Here is a 19,583-nt window from a genome sequence, read left to right as displayed (position 1 = left end):
CAGGAAAACCTCGTTAATACGAAGTTCAAGGGACCGAAAAATGTCAACTTCGTATTAAACAACTTCGAGTTATCCAAACTTTTCAAGATGGCGCCTGTTTTCAGGTGTAAGTAAAGTAGAGTATAAATTACCCCCACAAAGGATGTTTTATACTTGGTGGTAGCTCAGAAAATAAGCTTTATATGTACTATATGTTTTAAAGGAAGTGTAAAAAATGTTACACAAAATGAGAACACGGAGCTTGACGCGGACACAAGGATTCCAAGGAGACAGTTAACACCATTTATCCTGCCTAGATATACAACCGGTTATGCACAGGATGCATGTTGTGGCAAAAAGTCTTTTAAAAAACGGTATTTTCTTTTAATTGTGAAAAGTTGTTGCTCTTCCACGAAATTCTTACATTTTTAGTTTGCACGGAGGCCTACGGAAAGGAAAACAATCTCGTTTATTGCAAGAAGTGAAACTCGTAAGAATCTTAACGGTAGTCTCACTGGCGCAAGCAAGAGACGGGAGATAATCGGACAGAATGAATATTGGATTTTATGTGCGTTCACTAGAACATTGTCCGTTACAGGATTAACTGGTAAAAGATTCTGTTGGGAGAGAACACAACCTTTCCCTGGCCCAAAAAAAAAAAAAAAAAAATCGGGGCTGTAAATTTCGTTCTGATTCGGCTGTTAAAAAGACATCGTAAAAAAGTAACGTATTCTTTGCTTCAGTTAACTTCATAATCGTCCCCCCCCTCCCCCTTTGCAGGGATCAGTTCAAACTCTTCCTCTACTTGCATTGTAATCCATTCTGAAAAAGTACACACACAACTTGCGATCTGTTTGCACGGAATGTGTATCCTAGGACACGTGCCGCACTCGATAATTACTCTGGTTTGGATCCCACTTCAAACTGTATATTTAATCCCGCTTAGCTCATCAGCATAAAATGAACTAAAAACAAGCTTTACGAAACTTGCGTATTTTCAGATTAATCGACAATTTATTGTAGGTTTCAGGAGTATTCTGGAGGTCAAACACCTGTTCCGTCAAATACTTTTCCTCTCGTATTCCTACATTGAGCATTGAGGTTTTTTTTTTTTTTTTTTAACAGCAGCACGCTAATGGTTCTGAAGAAAAGCGGGGATTATATGTGTTTCCGAGATTCAAAACAATGATGCTTATTCCTTCGCACTGGATGAGTCATTGCAGTTACCGGCAAGCGAGAGCTTTCCAGACGCTAGACTAAACACTGGCGCCAGCTGCAGCGTAAACACAATGAGACCGGCTGGAAGTTAGAGCAGCAGGTGGCAGAAGGGAAATCATCGGCATTTTCAAGATAACGCAGTTGTCGTCCAAGACCGAACTTTTATCAGCAGTGTGAAAAAAAAAAAATGATCCTTGTATTACCTTTTACCATGCAACAGACAATAATACAGGCAATATTTTCTATCCAGACAGCTGCATTCAAACAAGAAAGAGGGACCTGAATTCTGCAATTATCACATTACCATGCACATTAGTGACGGATAATGAGCTGTTGCAGAAGGAAGGGGGTCACTTTTCTTTTACTTATCATGCAGTTTTTGTTCGTTTTGAAGAAGGTATTCAGAACTGTTTGCTTTTTTTTAGACGCCAAAGGAAAGGAGCCCCTGTGCGCACACGAGCAAGAAAATCGTGGCCGAAACAATTAGCAACGGACCACCCGCCTGTTTGCTGATAGAAAAAGGGGAGAAGTCACTCAGACAACAAAACACTGTTTTGGCAAATTTTATTACCGGCACAGTTGGGTTTGGGAAACGTATGAAGCGGGAAACTGGAGTTGCAGCATACATAAGATCGACGTCAACTTTTGCGGGAAACCTAGATGACAACGCATTAAGCGGGTTTACGATCTTTAGTTGGCTTATGCGGCTTTGATTATCTGTAACAGTTTGCCTTTTTTTTAATGAAGTTCTACAGGGTACAAGGAACACGCTTTTAATGAAAGTGGTTACAGGAAGTTGTCGGCTACCAGGCCAAAATTTGCTCGCTAACGGGAAATTGCTGTATCTCGAGCTCAGAGCTAGACAGATGGGTGAGACTTCCAGGCGCCATGCATCTTGTATTTTGGAACATTCGTGCGATCTTACCTCGCATTTCTCATCTAGCACTGGTGAATATTTCCAAGGTGGTGCATTCAGTGGGGAAAGAGCTTGACCTCCCATGCACATTGACAAAGAATGTCAATGTCCAGCGGGCATTTCGGGCTGCTTCCCTCGAGTTGTCAGCAGCTCTTAGGACAAGGAAACATGTCAAGGTCAAGTTAAAATAACGTCCAAGCTCTTTCCACATTCGATCTTCTCTTGACGACTTACGCAGGTGTCTACTTCGAATTAAGCGAAACCAGTTTTGCGGAAGGGTCTTGTAAACAACTTCGTATTAAGAATTATCTGTACTGAAATACACTATCTACCAAAAAGGAATTGGGCACCTGTACAAAATAGTCTGGTGGTGCAAACCCTGTTAGAACCTCGTGGAGCCACCTCTTGCTGCTATAACAGCAGCCACCCTGTCAGGCATGCTCTCGACTAGTTTGTGGAGGACGTCCATTGGAATGCGTCGCCCTTGCTCTTGGAAGATCTCACTCAGTTGGACAATTGAATTTGGCCGCATCTCCCGAGATCTCACCCATCGGTCCAATGCATTCCAAAGGTGTTCTATGGGATTGAGATCAGGACTCTGTGCAGGCCAGACCAATCAGTGAACATTGTTGTCGGCATACCACTGTATAGTAGCCTCTGAAACATGGCACCTAGCATTGTCATCCTGGAAGTAACAGGGGTCCATTCCATAAAAATGCCACAAGGTTGGGAGCATTTCATTGTCTAGTATTGTACAGCATGCCTTTGAGTTCATTGTGCCACGAACAACCACCAGTGGTCCCACACCGTAGTACGAGAAACAACCCCACACCATTACTCCACCACCACCAAATTTCCTGGTAGGCAATATACACTGGTAGAAGTCATTCCCCAGGTAGCTGCCACACCCATACACATCCATCAGACCGAAACAATGTGAATCTCGACTCATCACTCCACAGAACCGCTTTCCACTGCTCCAGTGTCCAATTGCGATGGTCCAAACACCACTTGAGACGCTGAGCTTTATTCAACTTGGTGATATGCAGCTTATGTGCCACTGCTCTTCCGGAATATCCGAGTTGGTGGGCGTCTGTTCACAATGTTCCAATATAAACTGACACCCCTGTTGCTGCCGTAAATTTATGTCTGATGGTAGCCATCGGCTGTGTCCTGTTTTTAACAATTTCGCATTTTAGGGTTCTCCGATATCTGTTAGTCAGTTTTTTGGATGCCCGGAACATTCACCATTGTCACAAGTCCATGCACCTTCCACTTACGAAGCACAAATGCTATTGTTGATTTGGGCCTGTCTAACTTTGTGGCTATGGGCCTGCTAGACAGCCCACTGAGGTGGCAGCTCACAATTATGCCCTTATCATAATCGGATAGCTCTGCACTACGTGCCATCTCTTTCACAAGTGGTTCTCTTGCTCATGGAACGACATGAAGGCCACACAAATCAAATTAGATACTAAATTAACCACCATGATAGGTGCCCAATTACTTTTTGGTAGATAGTGTACATTACAAATCCTATCTTATCGGCTGGGGAATGGGAAGAACTTCGGATTAAAGGGTACTTTGTATTAACCAATATCGTATTAACGAGGTTTTCCTGTATAAGTACTGATAGAATCGAATTAAAATTGGGCAAAATTTACATTTATCCAGCCTCCCTGATAGCATAATGGTAGCATTGTCACTTTGTAATTAAGGCATTCCAGATATGATTGCCAGTGGAGGCACATGATGGACAGGATCTCACTTTAATCTAGAAATAGGACAGATTAATGGGTACTCTATCAACATCGATAGGCATATCAGTGTATCGATAAAAGTACCGATTATTTTTACGATCTGATTTGTCTATAAATATCTTACAAATTAATGCAATATTGTGCTATTTTGTTATAATTTTTATGGATATAAACATAGAATCTCTATCCCATTTTTTTTAGAGTGAATGTCTAAATATACAGCTTCTTTTTCATTGCAAACGTTTGGTTTATCTGTTAATGTGCATTTATTAAGGAGGTCAATGAATTAATTTGAATTTTATATCGGATTGGTTATCGGTATCATAAAATTTTATATCGGTATCAGTAAATTTTATAGGGATGGGACGATATGAAATTTTGGCCGATACTGATAAAGTACCGATATAAAATTTACCGATACCGATAAACGATATTCTACCGATCCAATATAAAATTAGAAATGGTCCTGAAAGGTTCATTGACCTTTAAAAAATGTGTGTTTTTAAATTGACTGCAGTGCAAGAGAAATTGCATATTTAGACATTTACTTTTAAAAAAAAAGTAGGGCATGGAGATTATCCATAAAAATTACAACAAAAATGGCAGAATTTTGCACTAAACTATCAGATATTTATCGATATATCAGATCGGTAAAATAATTGGTAATTTAACAGATACACCGATATGCCTATATCGGCCAATACCGATAGAGTACGGATTAATAAGTCCCATCCCTAAAATTTTATATCGGTACCAGCCAAAATTTCATATCGGCACATCCCTACTTTTTCTTCCAACACTTCCTATGTTTTTTACTGAATAAGCAAGTTACGATTGTTGTGTGCTAACAAACAAGATGTTTATGATTTCTTATTTTATTTTCAGGATTTATGTCCATGTCAATGTGCAGTACTATTGTTGGTGATCCCAGTAGGACAACTGTTGACGATACACTTTTTGACATGAGTACAATGTCTGTAACTACACCCTCTGAAAGGTCAAGAGTAAATGCTAATAAAGGTTGGTATTACAATTTTATAACTTGAAGCTACTTTTTATTAGGAGCTTATTTTATGTAAAATGCAGTGAATATTTGTTTATAAAATGAATTGAATGCATTTTTATTCTGTTAGGATAACAGGATGGGGAAAATGCCAAACATGAAGTAAATATAATTGTAAATTAATTGCTAATAGGGGCATGCATATTTTGTTTTTGACGAAAATACGAAATGTGAAATAACACATTGTAGTGTTAATTTTTCTGTTTTTGAAAGGTGTGAGGTGCATTTTACTGCCATGTTTTGTTACAATATGATTAGTAGGGGCATGCATATTTCGTTTTTGACGAAAAAACGAAATGTGAAAAAACACATTGTAGTGTTAATTTTTCATGTTTTTGAAAGGTGTGAGATGCATTTTGTGACCATGTTTTGTCACGAAATAATGCGAAATGAACTGCAAAAAGCGAAATTAACTCTTAGAAACACGAAATTTACCGTTTATATACCGACGCGACACTTTCTGAAGCCTGAAGTATCCTGTGAGTTATGCAATTCACGGAAAATTGATTAATTCTGCTGTAAATATTTGAGAAGCAAAAATAAACCCCTTTACACAGGAATAAACTTAATACTCTGGTAACTTCATAAATGTGCTATTAGAAGGGATAAGTTTATTTTGTGTAATAAGTGCAGTTTTTAAATCAAACTTAGGATTATATTCACAATTTTAAAACCACAATGTCATTTTATATAGCACTTTTGATGTGATTATTCACCGCTATAACACCGAAATTTCATTTTATTTACCGCTTTTAAACCCGAAATCGACTCTGTTTTTGTACCGAAATTTTGCTTTTTTAATTACCAAAAATATGTGCCTCTAATGATTAGAAATGAATTGCAAAATGTGAAATAAACTTTTAAACATGTAATTTTGGGTTTTTTTTATTGATGAAACTCCTGAAGTCTGAAATATCATGTGAGTTATGCATATCATAGAAAATTGAGTAATTCTGCTGTAAGTATTTGAGAAGCAAAAATGGACTCATTTACACTGGAATAATTTTAATACTCTGATAATTATATAATTGTGCTATTATAGTTTTTCTTGTATGAGGCTTGTCCGGAAAGTAAATATACAAACACATTTGCACGTTAGGGGAAAATGTGTACCAAAGTTGCAACACTGGCAGTAACCGATATCCATACGACGAGGATTGGGAGTGAGTCGTCATTGCTGTGCTGAGTCTTGTGCGAGGAAGGTGCGTTGGAAATGGCAGCAGCGATACCGAATCCCGCCAAGTGCGAAGTGCACGCCGTGATCAGTTTTTTGCAGGCACAAGGAAAGCGTTCATCGGTGATCCACCGATAAATTGTGACTGTGTACGGGTACGTAATGAATCGTCAAATGTGGCAAAATGGTGCCGTGCCTTCGCAGAAGGTTGCCGTGATGTTCATGATGAAGAGAAAAGTGGTTGGCTGTCCATGATCACTGACAACCTTCGCAATCGTGTTGAAGCAGAGGTGCGTGTGAATAGGCGGGTGACAATTCGAGAATTGTGTGTGATGTTTCCTGACAGTTTGAAAACCACTATTCATGAACCAGTGTTCAACCATACACCTGAATTCAAGCAGCAGTCACTGCAGTGGCGCCATACCCATTCTCCAAAAGCCAAAAAATTCAAAACGTCAATTTCAACCCTCAAGCTGATTGCAACCGTTTTCTGGGATCACCACGGCATCCTGCTGGTGGAATTCATGCCCCCTGGAAGAACGATTAATGCTGAAAACTACTGCCTGACTTTGAAACATATTCGACGTGCAATTCAAAACAAACGGAGAGGCATGTTGTCAAGTGGAATCCACTTTATTCATGACAACGCCCACCATGCAGCGAATGTCACCAAGGATCTGCTTGCACAGTTTCAATGGGAGGTCCTTCACCATCCGCCATACAGCCCCGACCTTGCACCCAGTGACTACCACCTGTTCCTGTACCTCAAGAAAAATCTTGGTGGAAAACACTTTGCCGATGACGATGAAGTCAGGGAAGAAGTCACAACTTGGTTCCAGATACAGGCGGCAGATTTCTGCGATTCAGGGATACAAAAACTTGTTCCGCTTCTAAACATATGTTTGGACAATGGTGGCACTTATGTGGAGAAATAGCCTCTGTATCAGTGTATCAAGTGTAACTTTAGTTGCGAGCAATACATTTCTTTTATATCTTGTTTTTGGTTTGTATCTTTACTTTCCAGACAAGCCTCGTGAGTGTGCATTGCTTGCATTGTATAATTTATGTTCCTGTAGTTTATGGTTATTACAAGCATAAGAAAACAGTTTTTCGGTGTGACATTTCAGGAGAACACACGCTCCCTTCATCAGACATTTATTTTCATTTTGACTAAAGATACAGTTACAACAATGCTTGGCAACTTTTTAAACAAAAATAATCCCTTATATAATGGATGTTGTCAATGTTACATTGTTGTAATATAGCAACTTAATTGTGAAAAGAAGCAGTCTGTTTTATTTTTATTTCAGATAAAAAAATGATCACATTATATTTTTATTTAAAATTATGAATCCCAAATATCATCAGGCAATTCAAAGTCGTCATTGTTTTCACAAAGTCTCTTGATGTTTAGTGTTGCATTAAATTTTAAAGATGGTGGCTTACTACATTTGTGAAAAAGAAAATTCCATACTGGATCTATGTTACCATTTTCATTATTTAATTTATTCCAGTGTTCTTCTGCAATGAACGAAGCTTCCCAGACATTCAACTCTATGTTTCCCGTCAATCTTTTTAAAACCCTTCTCTTTTTGATTAAATGCTTCTCTTCAATGATGTGAGCTGACAAACCTGTTCTTGGATTTAGATTTATAATGTCCAAATCATGTTCATTGCAGAAGAACACTGGAATAAATTAAATAATGAAAATGGTAACATAGATCCAGTATGGAGTTTTCTTTTTCACAAATGGTAAGCCACCATCTTTAAAATTTAATGTAACAGAAAACATCAAGAGACTTTGAATTACCTGATGATATTTGTGATTCATAATTTTAAATAAAATAATGTGATCATTTTTTTACCTGAAATAAAAATAAAACAGACTGCTTCTTTTCACAGTTAAGTTGCTATATTACAACAATGTAACATTGACAACATCCATTATATAATGGATTCTTTTTGTTTAAAAAATTGCTAACCATTGTTATAACTGTATCTTTAGTCAAAATGAAAATAAATGTCTGATGAAGGGTGCTTATGTTCTCCTGAAACGTCACAACGAAAACTGTTTTGTTATGCTTGTAATAACCATAAACTACAGGAAAATAATGTGCTATTAGGAGTCAAATGTTAATTTTGTGTAATAAGTATAATTTTTAAATCAAATTTAGGTTTTTATACACCATTTTAATACCAAAATGCCATTTTATATACTGCTTTTGATCTAAAATATACCGAGTTTTGTACCAAAATCTTGATCTTTTACTCACCAAAAATATAGTTAATGATAGTTAATTGAACAAGTATGTACAATTCTATACTGTGGTTAACACAGTTCTGTGGACACCCGCCATAATCATGTCTAAGACTGTTCTGTAGTGTTTTCACTTGTGGGAGGTTTTTAATGGTAAAGTTTTCTTACAAATCTTACCTCTATACTTTCTTCAAAAAGGAAACAATGAACTTGTGATTTGTTCTCCTCGGTTGTATTAAGTACTATATACTCAGTAAATCTAGCTTAGCTCCATGAGCAATTGTTTTGTTTCCTGAAGAGACATTAAACATTGGGACTGCTGTTGGTGGTAAAGGTGGGTGGGGGGATAACATTCACTCCTCGTTCCTGTACAGAATGCAAAGTGCAATTTATCTTTCCCAGCTTTTCCACTTGTTTTAATTTTGAGCAGAAATTGTTGGATCAGGTGTTGCAATGTTATCATTTGATGATATGTGCCTCTATATCTGTAAAAAGAAAATATTTTTGGTGAATAAAGAAGCAAAATTTTGGTACATAAACAGGTAATTTCGGGTTCAAAAGCAGTAAATAAAATAACATTTTAATGTTATAGTGGTGAAAAATTGGATCAAAAGTGGTGTATAAAATGACATTGTGGTTTTGAAATTGTGAATATAATCCTAAATTTGATTTAAAAGCTGCACTTATTACACAAAATAAACTTATCCCTTCTAATAGCACATTTATGTAGTTTCCAGAGTATTAAGTTTATTTCTGTATAAAGGTGTCTATTTTTGCTTCTCAAAGATTTGCAGCAGAATTAATCAATTTTCCGTGAATTGCATAACTCACAATATAATTCAAACTTCAGAAAGTGTTGCATCAGGAAATAAGCTCTAAATGTTGTGTTTAAGAGTCTTATTTTGCATTTCGTAGTTCATTTCACATAATTTCATGACAAAACATGGTAGTAAAATGAACCTCACACCTTTCAGAAACATGAAAAATCAACATTACAGCATGTTTTCACATTTCATGAAATATGCATTCCACTACTCATTAATAAACATGAAGGGGAAAAACTTTACTATTAATCACATTTTTTTTATAAAGGACCCCTTTGTTCTAGTAGTAAGAGTACTGTGCTGCAAAACCAGAAATCATTAGTTTTATTCCCAAATAGATTTCTTTAAATCAGCTCACCTTCTAGAAAAATGTCATAGAACTACAAAAAGGTACATAATTTGTCTGGGCTGTGATTCTGGTCAGTTCTTATTAGCTATAATTAAGGCCCAGATTTTTGTGTAGCAAAAACATGCTAGATATGTACAAAATATACAGAATTATTTAAAAATGTGTAATACAGTAGTAATTAGTAATTATTTTATAAATTAATGGTAATTGTAAAGAACAGAATCAATGGGGGAAGCTTGATTTTTATGATATGATTCCCTTGACTTAAACAAATAAGGTAACAAATAAAGAAAAATATATGGAGGTAAAAGTTACTAATTTTTTGAGAGATCATATTTTGAATGTTTATCCCAGAAATATATGAAAATGAATATTAGATAAATGATGTAGTGAAAATTAGATAAATGTATTATACCTTTAAATATGTAAATATGTGTAACATAAAGTTGATTTATATCATTCCTAACATTGTAAGTTGCTGATATTTGTCATTTTTGCTTGCCTACATACAAAATAATAAATATGCAATTACATAAAAATCCTTGCCCTAGTTATATTTAGAAATTAATTATCATGCTTTTACATAAATGGCAGAAAATAGCAGGGTTCGCCAGGGTGGGTCCAATCCATTTTGAAACCCGGTGGCTGTTTTCATTAACTTTGGTATTTCAGTGATTTCTGAAATGAAGAATGCGATCACGACTGTCATTATAACTCGAGATTAATTTTGCTATCTAAAATGAAGAACACTTGCAATATTGATATAAAGTAGAACGAAATATCAGAGCTCAGTACACCAATACAAACATTTAATCTTTATTAAGAAATTACATAGGCCTACATTAAGCTGTAGATGGAAGCTGTAAGTAAAGCTGTAAATAAAAATCACTGAACTCAGATCTGAAGTCATTTTCTCTGTAACTGCTATCGTTGAGACGCCTGCATGAATTGTTAAATGAAGAAAGCTACGCGAATGAAAATATGTTGCTTTCATATGAAATATATTCTAATAAATAACAGTCACTGAACTCAGATCTGAAGTCAGTTTCTTTCGATCTACTATCAGGGAATACTATGTATACTATCTATACTATCGCTATTTTATTATGCTTGTGACTGAAGATAATAGTACACACCTGCAATTGATCTTTTGATGCTTCTGGCAAAAGTCGTAATGTATCTTATATTGTAATGTATCCATTATTGATACAACATCTGCTAATATCAATTCAAACATAAAAACTTGATATCCACAGAGGCACAGAGGTAACCAGGAAATCATAAGAGAATAAAGGATAAAAGAATAAACATTACTATGGTTTAGCAGTTTGTTGTGGTCTGCTAATTGGTATGCTGGGCAGAGAAGTGCCGTGGGTAGGTTGAACGGCAATTACAAATGTGAATTATATTACATGTATTCACATTTTATTTATAAAAGCTCGACAAGACCCAAATAAACCCCCCCCCCAAAAAAACATGATAAAACCCACCTGTACCCAGGTGGGTTGGGTTTTTGCAAACCCTGGAAAATAGTCATGTGAACCTGACTGAAGACTCACAAGAAGAAGAGAAAAATTTATTGTAATGTAAAAAAATATTTGTCTTTTACTCAGTTAAGATGCATGATATGATTATATTTCTCCCTGCATTTCTCAGATTTTTTATTTTTTGTGTGTATATCTTATAGCTCCTACACCTCCAAACCATGTTGAAACACTAGACAAGTTGGAATTAGCTGAAGCAAAGAGAGCAGGCCCATTTCTAGATGGATGCAAGGCAAGTAACTTCTCCCTTTTTTGTCATTTTACTTTCTACTTACTGCATTACTTTTTGGGAGAGTTCTGCCTCCACTTCCTGCAGGTGGATGGTTTTGTCCACCCTACGTCATGAATGACGAATATGGTTTGGATGAAGACTGACTGATTTTTTAATATATCTAAGCAGGGGTGGGAAAATACAGGGTGTCTGAAAAGTTTCTCCTGGCACCTGAATTTTCAAATTCAGTATTAAAAAGTATTTCGAGTTCACTTATAGAAATGCTCATTACCTTTTTTTAAAAAAAAATTACTACTACAGTTTGTGTTTTTTTAATGCTTGTGTGTGGAGTGGCTACTCACCGGGAATTATGCGTGAATTATTGGCTATGTGAATTCTGGGTGAATTTTTCTCCGTAGATGTGAAAAATTGCAACTTTTATTACTCCAAGTTCAATTTAATTTATACATATTTTTAAATACCCTGAAGCAAGTTTTTCACACTTTAGCTTTAATTTTATGGAGGAAAGAAAAGAAAGCTGCTTGGAAAATAAAACAGAAGTCTCTCAATCCGTTTACTTTGTTAGTGTTTTTTTCCATAACACACTAACAAACAGATCCAAGATTATTGCAAGATAAGATATTTTGAAGCTGATTAGGTAAATTTGAGTTTGAAATTTTTATACAATTAACAGTTTTTGGTAGATTAGTATATCCCTGGACATTTGAGACTTGTATTTGTAGATGTATTTCGAGTCTGTGTATGTGAAATGGCAAATTAAATTAAATATTTTAAATGTAGGTACATATCATTTAATTGAATTGAATTAGAATTTTTTGATACATTTGAATCGCACAGATCCTTTATATTGTTAATATATTTGCTTGTGTATGTGTGTGTTTGGTGAGAGGCGGTAGTACATAAGGTTGAAATAGAGAAAATATCTGGTTGTATCCTGGTTTTTTGGAAACTTTGCCTTGAAAACTGGGAATTATACTTGAATTTTATCATGGTCGTGTGTTTTCTGGATCACGTGCATCATGAAATCTGAATAATAAAATACCATTATAAATTTTTTCACTGTTGCTAGCCAAATTTTAAAATCTGCAGCACTATGGTAGTCAGCCATATATTAGAATGTATTGCATAACTATTCATGCTGTTACCAGTTGAGCCTTCTTTAAGAAAGCTACTCTAGCGCAAGAATTGATTACTTTTAATCCAATCTTGTATTAATTAATAAATTAAATACTTTAACATCATATTTCATATTTATCTTAGTTGGATCCGTGGCTTTCTCAGATTTTATTTGCCAACAAAAATTGTTGCACCTGAGGAAAAAGGGCTGGTACCTGAATTTATTTTAGTTTTTTTTTTCTAACCCTGTATCCTAGAAACAGAATTGTCATCTGCTTATGTAACACCACAATTTAGCATTATAAGTAGAACCTTAATTTTGCACTAAATGCTCATTTTCGTTCCTTGAACAGATTAATAGGCTTCCAGTACATAAACTTATTTGAGAGAACAACAATCACCTGATGTAAATGATATTGTCCCTAAAATTGCCTATTCAATTGTAGCAAATTGGAAGTTGTCACTTTGTGCAGGGTTCCCACACACCTGGAAAACCTGGAAATCTCAGGGAATTTGAAAAAAATACAAATCTCAGGGGAAATCTTGTAATTGATTAATGGTTCCCAATGAAGGAAAACTGGGGGATTATAATATGCTCCTGTCTGTGGATAATCCAAGCTGTTGTAGCATTTCTCTTTCAGCAAAGAACTTGTATCTATTTGTTTGTCTGTTTCTTGTTTTTAAATGTGATTCCAGGGCTGGTGACCAAGTTTATACCCCCATAATTTTTGCACTTTTTAAAATTTAATTAGCCGATTTCGACGTTTTACATGACGTAAAATATATTTCAAGATGTGGAAAACGCATAATAAAGATATCCAGTGTTCATCTGATTTCCCTTATTAGGGAGTAGTTTTAAGTTTTTGCTTCCTTCTTTTTTTTTTTTTTTTTTTACAAAATACTAAAAAAATGGAGTGTCCTGTTTAGGGAAATATTTATTTTCTGCCATCTTTTGTGTACAATATTGTTGATTGTGTATTTACTGCATTTAGAACAGAATTTTAAATATTTACTTATGAATTATGTATTGTTCATAAATACTTGTCCATATTTTAAGTTTTTGATCATGTTCAACTATTGTTATAGTCAGTGCTCGTAAAATCTTCTTCAGAGCTAGGTGCCAGCTCTGAATATCAGGTGCCATTAAACAACCTACTTGCAATTGTGCATACTAAGGTGTTTCAAAAGTTTCACAACTCAAACTTTGAAAATGTATATCTTGAAAACCGTAGGAGATATTTACACTGGTTTTCCTGCATTATAAAGCCTCATCCATTAGATATTTTTCAATGCTAAAAAATTATCAGTTTACGCCACACAGAAAATTAGATAAATAAATAACTGGCGAAAGGCAGCGTTAAAACTTTTCCAGAAATGCATTTTTGAGTGAGAAAAATATGTAAGAAATTATCAAAGGGTCATAATTGGGTGTCTGATGCCATGTCAATCTGTCATTTGCAAAAAATATTGATCATGTGCAGCATTTGATTGATTTTTGATTGGCGATTTTATGGGTCGGGTGGTAACATTTTTGGGACATATCCTCCGTAAATGGCAACACTAGTAGGTCGAAATTTTGTCAACAGAGACACGCAACTCGAAATTTTGTCAACAGAGACACACAACATGTGCTTAAATATTGGCCATACTCCATGACATGGGGTATTCATGGCATGGTGCTAAGCACAGGGGAGCACTTTACCTTTTTTATATCCTCATAAAAAAATGGATTTTTCTGTATTCAGGATATTTCAAATAATATAATGCTTTCCACAGAGCCAGATTAAGACTAAATTGGGCCTGATGCTTGAAATCTTCGGTGAACAATAAACACAACGACGTTATAGTTACGTGACAGCACAAATAATAATAGTAACTGTATAATAAGTAACGCTGTGTGTAGGCGTCCGAAATTGGGGCTACAAATTTCATTTTAAGATTTATTTTCAGGTTAATATAGCAATAGAAAACTTTTGGAAAATTCTCGTCTGTTTTCATCCGGGCCTATTTCAGGAGTGTGCCTAATGCTGCAGCATCAATAGCACCCACCTAAATCCTGCCCTGCTTTCCAGATTTTCTAATTCAAAACCATGTTTTTATATGTGAATGCTATTTCAGATTACACATTTTCTTATAGGGAAGTTTTTTAAATTAATTACAAAGGTAAATATGTTTTAAAATTGTAGTCATGTTGAATGTGTTTTTTCTAATGCTTTCTTCTAATGTTGAAGAAGAAGAATTTTAAGGTTTTTTTTTTTATCTTTTAGGTTTTCCTAAGTGGTTTCAGTCCCACACATGTAGAAAAGCTTCGTAGGATAATAAATGCAGGAGGCGCAACAAGATTTAATGAAATAACTGAATCGGTGTCCCATGTTATTATTGGAAATGTTGTTAGTGATCATGTGAGAACACTCAAAGCTCATAATTACAGGTAATTTAGCAATGGGACATAATATAATTTAATTTTATTATATCATAAAAATGTACTATTTTTGTCGTTGATACTTCTTTCTTCATCATTTTAATTAGGGCTGCGGTGATACCAAAATCTCATGGGCTCCACAAAAGATGTCTCGTGACACTTTTGAGGAGTCTAAATATCCTCTTGGTGGAGTGATTAGCACATCGTACTACGATGCCAGGGGTCCCAGGTTAAATCCTGGCCTGGGCATGGATGTTTGTGAGTGTCCATTCATCAATTTCATATCGTCACTCATCCTCATCTTCGCAAATTAGCCAAAAGTGGCACAAAAAGCGAAGTAAAATAAAGCAAATAAAAAAAATCCAAATATCCTCAAAAATTATGTGGAATGCATAATTTTCTTTATTTTTGCAACATTATTATGGGGAGAAATGGATTTTGTGATTATACAGTTGTTTCCTAAATAATTATGAATATTTTTTTAAAAAATAAAACTGGTACATTTCTGTGGTATAGTTTCACTGGAAAACTTATGTAATTTTTAAATATTCTGAACAACTTTAAATTGTGACAATTTTCAAATATCAGCATCAGCATTGGTGGGAATCGGTAAGAGTTACCACGTTGGTATCGATTCAGTGTGGAATCAGCTCAACCCAAATTTTGATACTTGTGTGTGTGTCTTTGTCAACAGCAAAGAAAATAAATAAATAATAATAATAAATTAAAAACTGTAAGAATGTATCAGAATTTTAACAGCAGTAGACTAAAGAAAACTTTATTGGAAGCCCAAAAATTAAAGGAATTGTTTGATTAGGGATGGGACAGATTAATCAGTACCCATTGGTTTATCGGTAAAAATTCCAATAATTTTACCAATCCGATATATCTATAAATATCTTATATTTAGTGCAATATTCTGCCATTTTGTTATAATTTTTATGGATGTTATACATATATAATCTCCATTCCTTACTTCATAAATGTAAATGTCTAAATATGCCACTTCTTTTGCATTGCTGTCATCTGGAAAAATACATTTATTAAGGAGGTCAATGAACTAACTATTCATGTTCTTCAAGGACTATTTGGAATTTTATATTGAATCAGTAGAATATCGGTTATCAGTAAATTTATATTGGTACTTCATTGATATTGGCCAAAATTTCATATTGACCTATCCCTATATTTGATATTAAAGTGTTTTATTTGAAAGCAATTAAACTACCTAACTGATTTTTGGATTTTCATTGTTTACTGGATTTCTCTGCTCTCTTGCTGATCCAATTCTCATTGTTTTATAAATTCTAATACATTTTTTAACCAATTTTTTGATGTTAGCAAATGTAAATGTGTCAAAGATGTTGAATGAACATTTTGATTACATTTTATTATCTTGAATAGCAAGTGCAGTTTAACACTTAAAAATTTTGTTATCAGCATACAATTATCTGGAATGGTGATCACAATGATCTAGATTTTTATTATCTGTAAGACTCAGGTATTTGTTTTGCTGAAATGAGTGGGAACAGTACATAGTGGTTTTCTTTCACTATGAAAATAAATTGAATGCTAACCTAATTTCATCTGTGTGTGTCTCACATATATAAAATTATGTATCTTACATATATAAAATCACTCCTACGAGAGGCATTCAATAAAATTTACCCCTAACCCACGTACCATAGTCTGTGGGGCATGTAATTTTACACACTTATTAGTTTTACTCTGCATGTTGATTCAGGTGCACTGTCATCTCCAGAAGGCCACTTGAAGTGGGTTAAGGGAAATATTTTTTGAACGCCCCTAATGAGTACAATTTTGTGAATATATTAGTATATGTCCATGAATACAAACATGAATAAATGAAATGTTTGTTCAACAATATCTGACATATGTATTTTTTTTACAGCCCTCATGTAGTAACTGTAGACTGGTTAGTAGAAAGCATTCACCTAGGAAGACCTGCAGAAGAAGAAAAATACACTTGTCTAGAAATCAGGAAAATAGAGCCACCTTCTCCTCTTAGTAAAAAGGTAATAATGTAAAATTCAAATAGATAAAAAATATTAAAATTGTTATATACATTCATGGTGGTTGCGGTAAACGCGGTTTAAAATTACTTACGTGAAATTTAAAAGATTTCGTAATTCCGCGTTCTTTTAAATCTTTTAAATTTCACGTAAGTAATTGTTATATACAGTTTCAATGTTGAAGACCCAGATCATGCATAATCATTGATAGTCTCTTGTGTAGTTTCATTTAACCTTCAGTGGGTGTCTGTCTTCTAACTTATGATGAAACTAAGTAAATGCGTTCCAACAATAATTCCTATTGTGCAGCTGGAGTATGATGCTGATCACATGACCTCCAAATAAGTGGCTGAGATTATGTGTGGTTTCTGGCATGGTATAATCAGCACAGGGGATTTACCTACTTTAGTCTTGTATAATTCTGGAACATATTATAATCCATGAACATTTGTTGCAAGTGTAAAGTGAATATTAAAAATTGATCATTACAAAAAACACTAAGTGTCTGACCAAGGCAGTTTATTAAGATATAAAAACACTTAACATGTAACGTTTCAACCCTGTATCAGGGTCTTCCTCAGATGAATACAGTATCTGTATTTTCTATTTTACATCAGATCATAGAATATCAGTTAGCCGGTCTTACCACTGACCTGGATAAGGTGAAAAAATCAGAAAATGTCATGGAAAAGTTAGGTAATTTTTATAAACCATTCATTCAGGAGAAGTGACAGTTTTATTTTGATTCCTGTGATTGAAAAATAATACTATTTTAATTTTCCAACTTTTTTTAATGTCATTACATTTAAAGTTTCATTGCTTTCATATAGTGCTTACATAAAAAAATGCAAATTAATTATGTTAATTTGATTCTTGTTGCACCGGAAAATGGGTCAAAATTTAATCAAACTTCCAAATGTACCACTACTTTTATAGTACCCTGTTATGTAAGGAGAGATTTAGTGCTACAAGGAGTAGAGACTGAAAAACGAAAGATCACATTTCTAACAAGCTTTTGATGGTGAATATTTTCGGGGAATATATTTTTATGTTTTCCACATCATCATTATTTTCAACAGTATTGAGTTACTTCGTTCATTTGATTTGCAGGCTGAGATATAGACTTAATATTTATATATGTGAATATGTTAAAGCATTGTCAAATTACTGTATGGTTAGACACATACAAAAGTGTACTATGTAGAAATGTGAAAAATGCAAGCTCAAACCCAAGTCTCTGTCATACTCTGCCATTTTTCTACCAACTGAGCCTTTGCTTTATTTTTTTAGTCAATTCCACACAGCTTGACAACGAAAAATTAGTGTAAACCAGGGCTGACAGGGTAACTCAGTTGATAGAACAGTAGCATTTATGCCAAAGACCTGGATTTGCTGAGATTTCTTCATGACAAAATAATTGTCTGGAAAATTATTTACAAATACCTGGAATTATTTATCTTGTGGTTTACTTTTGTTACAAGCATATAAATACAATTTTTGATGTAACGTTTCAGGAGAACACACACTCCCTGCATCAGACATTTATTTTTTATTTCATTGCATGAGAAATAAACTTGGAATTGTCATGGAATTCGGTTTAGCAAAGTGAGTGGGATACATATTAAATAAGAGGACGTAATGTGTGAAAAACCAAGATCCCATACCAATAATCTTCATCTTTAAATTTTTAAATATCCAAAAAATATTGTAATATGTCTTGTAACAAAATGTAGTACTTCCATAATCAAATATCACATGTAATCACACTTTATATGAAAATTTTAGTTTCAGTCAAAAAACAATAATTTGTTCTGGAATCAACAGTTTGTAAAGTTACCTTGTAGACTTAGGTTTATGTAACTTCTGTATTTCAGGGTCTTAAGTTGTTGCAACAAATTGAAGAAGCAAAAGATGCCTCAAAACCAGTGGCAATTCCAGACAAAAGTAAAGAGCAAGACAATGACACAAAACAACAAGAACAAGAACTTGTGCAGCAATATTTAGAAAGTTACACAGGTATTTCTTTTAATTCTTTATATCATAACAAACATGAGTGATGAATGAGCTACGCTACCCAGCATATCCACCACGTAACGTTCCTGGGATCGAATCTGGGTAGCGTAGCTCATTCATCACTCATCCTCAACAATGCCATACTTGCTATTCATGGAGAGCTTAATGGTAATGTGCGAGAGGTGATAAATACACATGCGAATGGCAAAACACAACACTTGAGTTTCATGCCCTCACAGACTGGACCAGCATGATGAAAAGGTATACCTGTCTCTGTCTGCCAAATGAGAAGTTCTACGGCAAGGTCCGTGGAATCAGTCTTCCTCCCTGCCTGAGAAGGTCCCGCCATAACTGGGCTTTCTAACAATTCCCTGCGGTCGAGAATTCTGTGACGTCATCGTGGAAGCACTTGCCTTCCTTCGCCAGTCTTTTTCACATGGAAGCGCATTGGAGGCAGGAATGTTTTCAATTAGTGCACAGACATATGTGTATGCAATTGTTGTAGGAGTTTTTGTATGCAACGTTGTATTTAGAGGGAGGGTCCAGGGGAATCAAGCTCCCCAGGAAAAGTTGCCAAGTACTAAAATTGAATAACCAAAATACTTATTTGCAGTATGCAGGGTTTAAAGTGAGCCAGAATGCTCCGTAACTCCGTTTGTTGGCGGAACTCAGTTCCTGGTGCG

At 34.8% G+C, this 19,583-nt stretch overlaps 1 protein-coding gene across 4 annotated transcripts in view; it reads left to right on the top strand.

Annotated features, from left to right (window-relative positions):
* The window catches only part of LOC145978345 (DNA topoisomerase 2-binding protein 1-A-like), a 133,439-nt gene that overhangs the window by 51,990 nt on the left and 61,866 nt on the right, over positions 1-19,583 (top strand). For all 4 annotated transcript variants that reach the window (XM_083110939.1, XM_083110936.1, XM_083110937.1 and 1 more), the window contains exons 8-12: positions 4,759-4,893; positions 11,228-11,316; positions 14,700-14,863; positions 16,767-16,890; positions 18,762-18,903. In XM_083110939.1, coding sequence (XP_082967065.1) covers positions 4,759-4,893; positions 11,228-11,316; positions 14,700-14,863; positions 16,767-16,890; positions 18,762-18,903 — 654 coding nt within the window. The remainder of the gene's footprint in view (positions 1-4,758; positions 4,894-11,227; positions 11,317-14,699; positions 14,864-16,766; positions 16,891-18,761; positions 18,904-19,583) is intronic.

This window comes from Lepisma saccharinum, chromosome 24 (assembly GCF_977018435.1).
Source record: "Lepisma saccharinum chromosome 24, izLepSacc3.1, whole genome shotgun sequence".
Classification (NCBI taxonomy): Eukaryota; Metazoa; Arthropoda; class Insecta; order Zygentoma; family Lepismatidae; genus Lepisma; species Lepisma saccharinum.
Note: the sequence above shows the minus strand (reverse complement) of the source record. Positions and strands in the feature narration are given on the sequence as shown.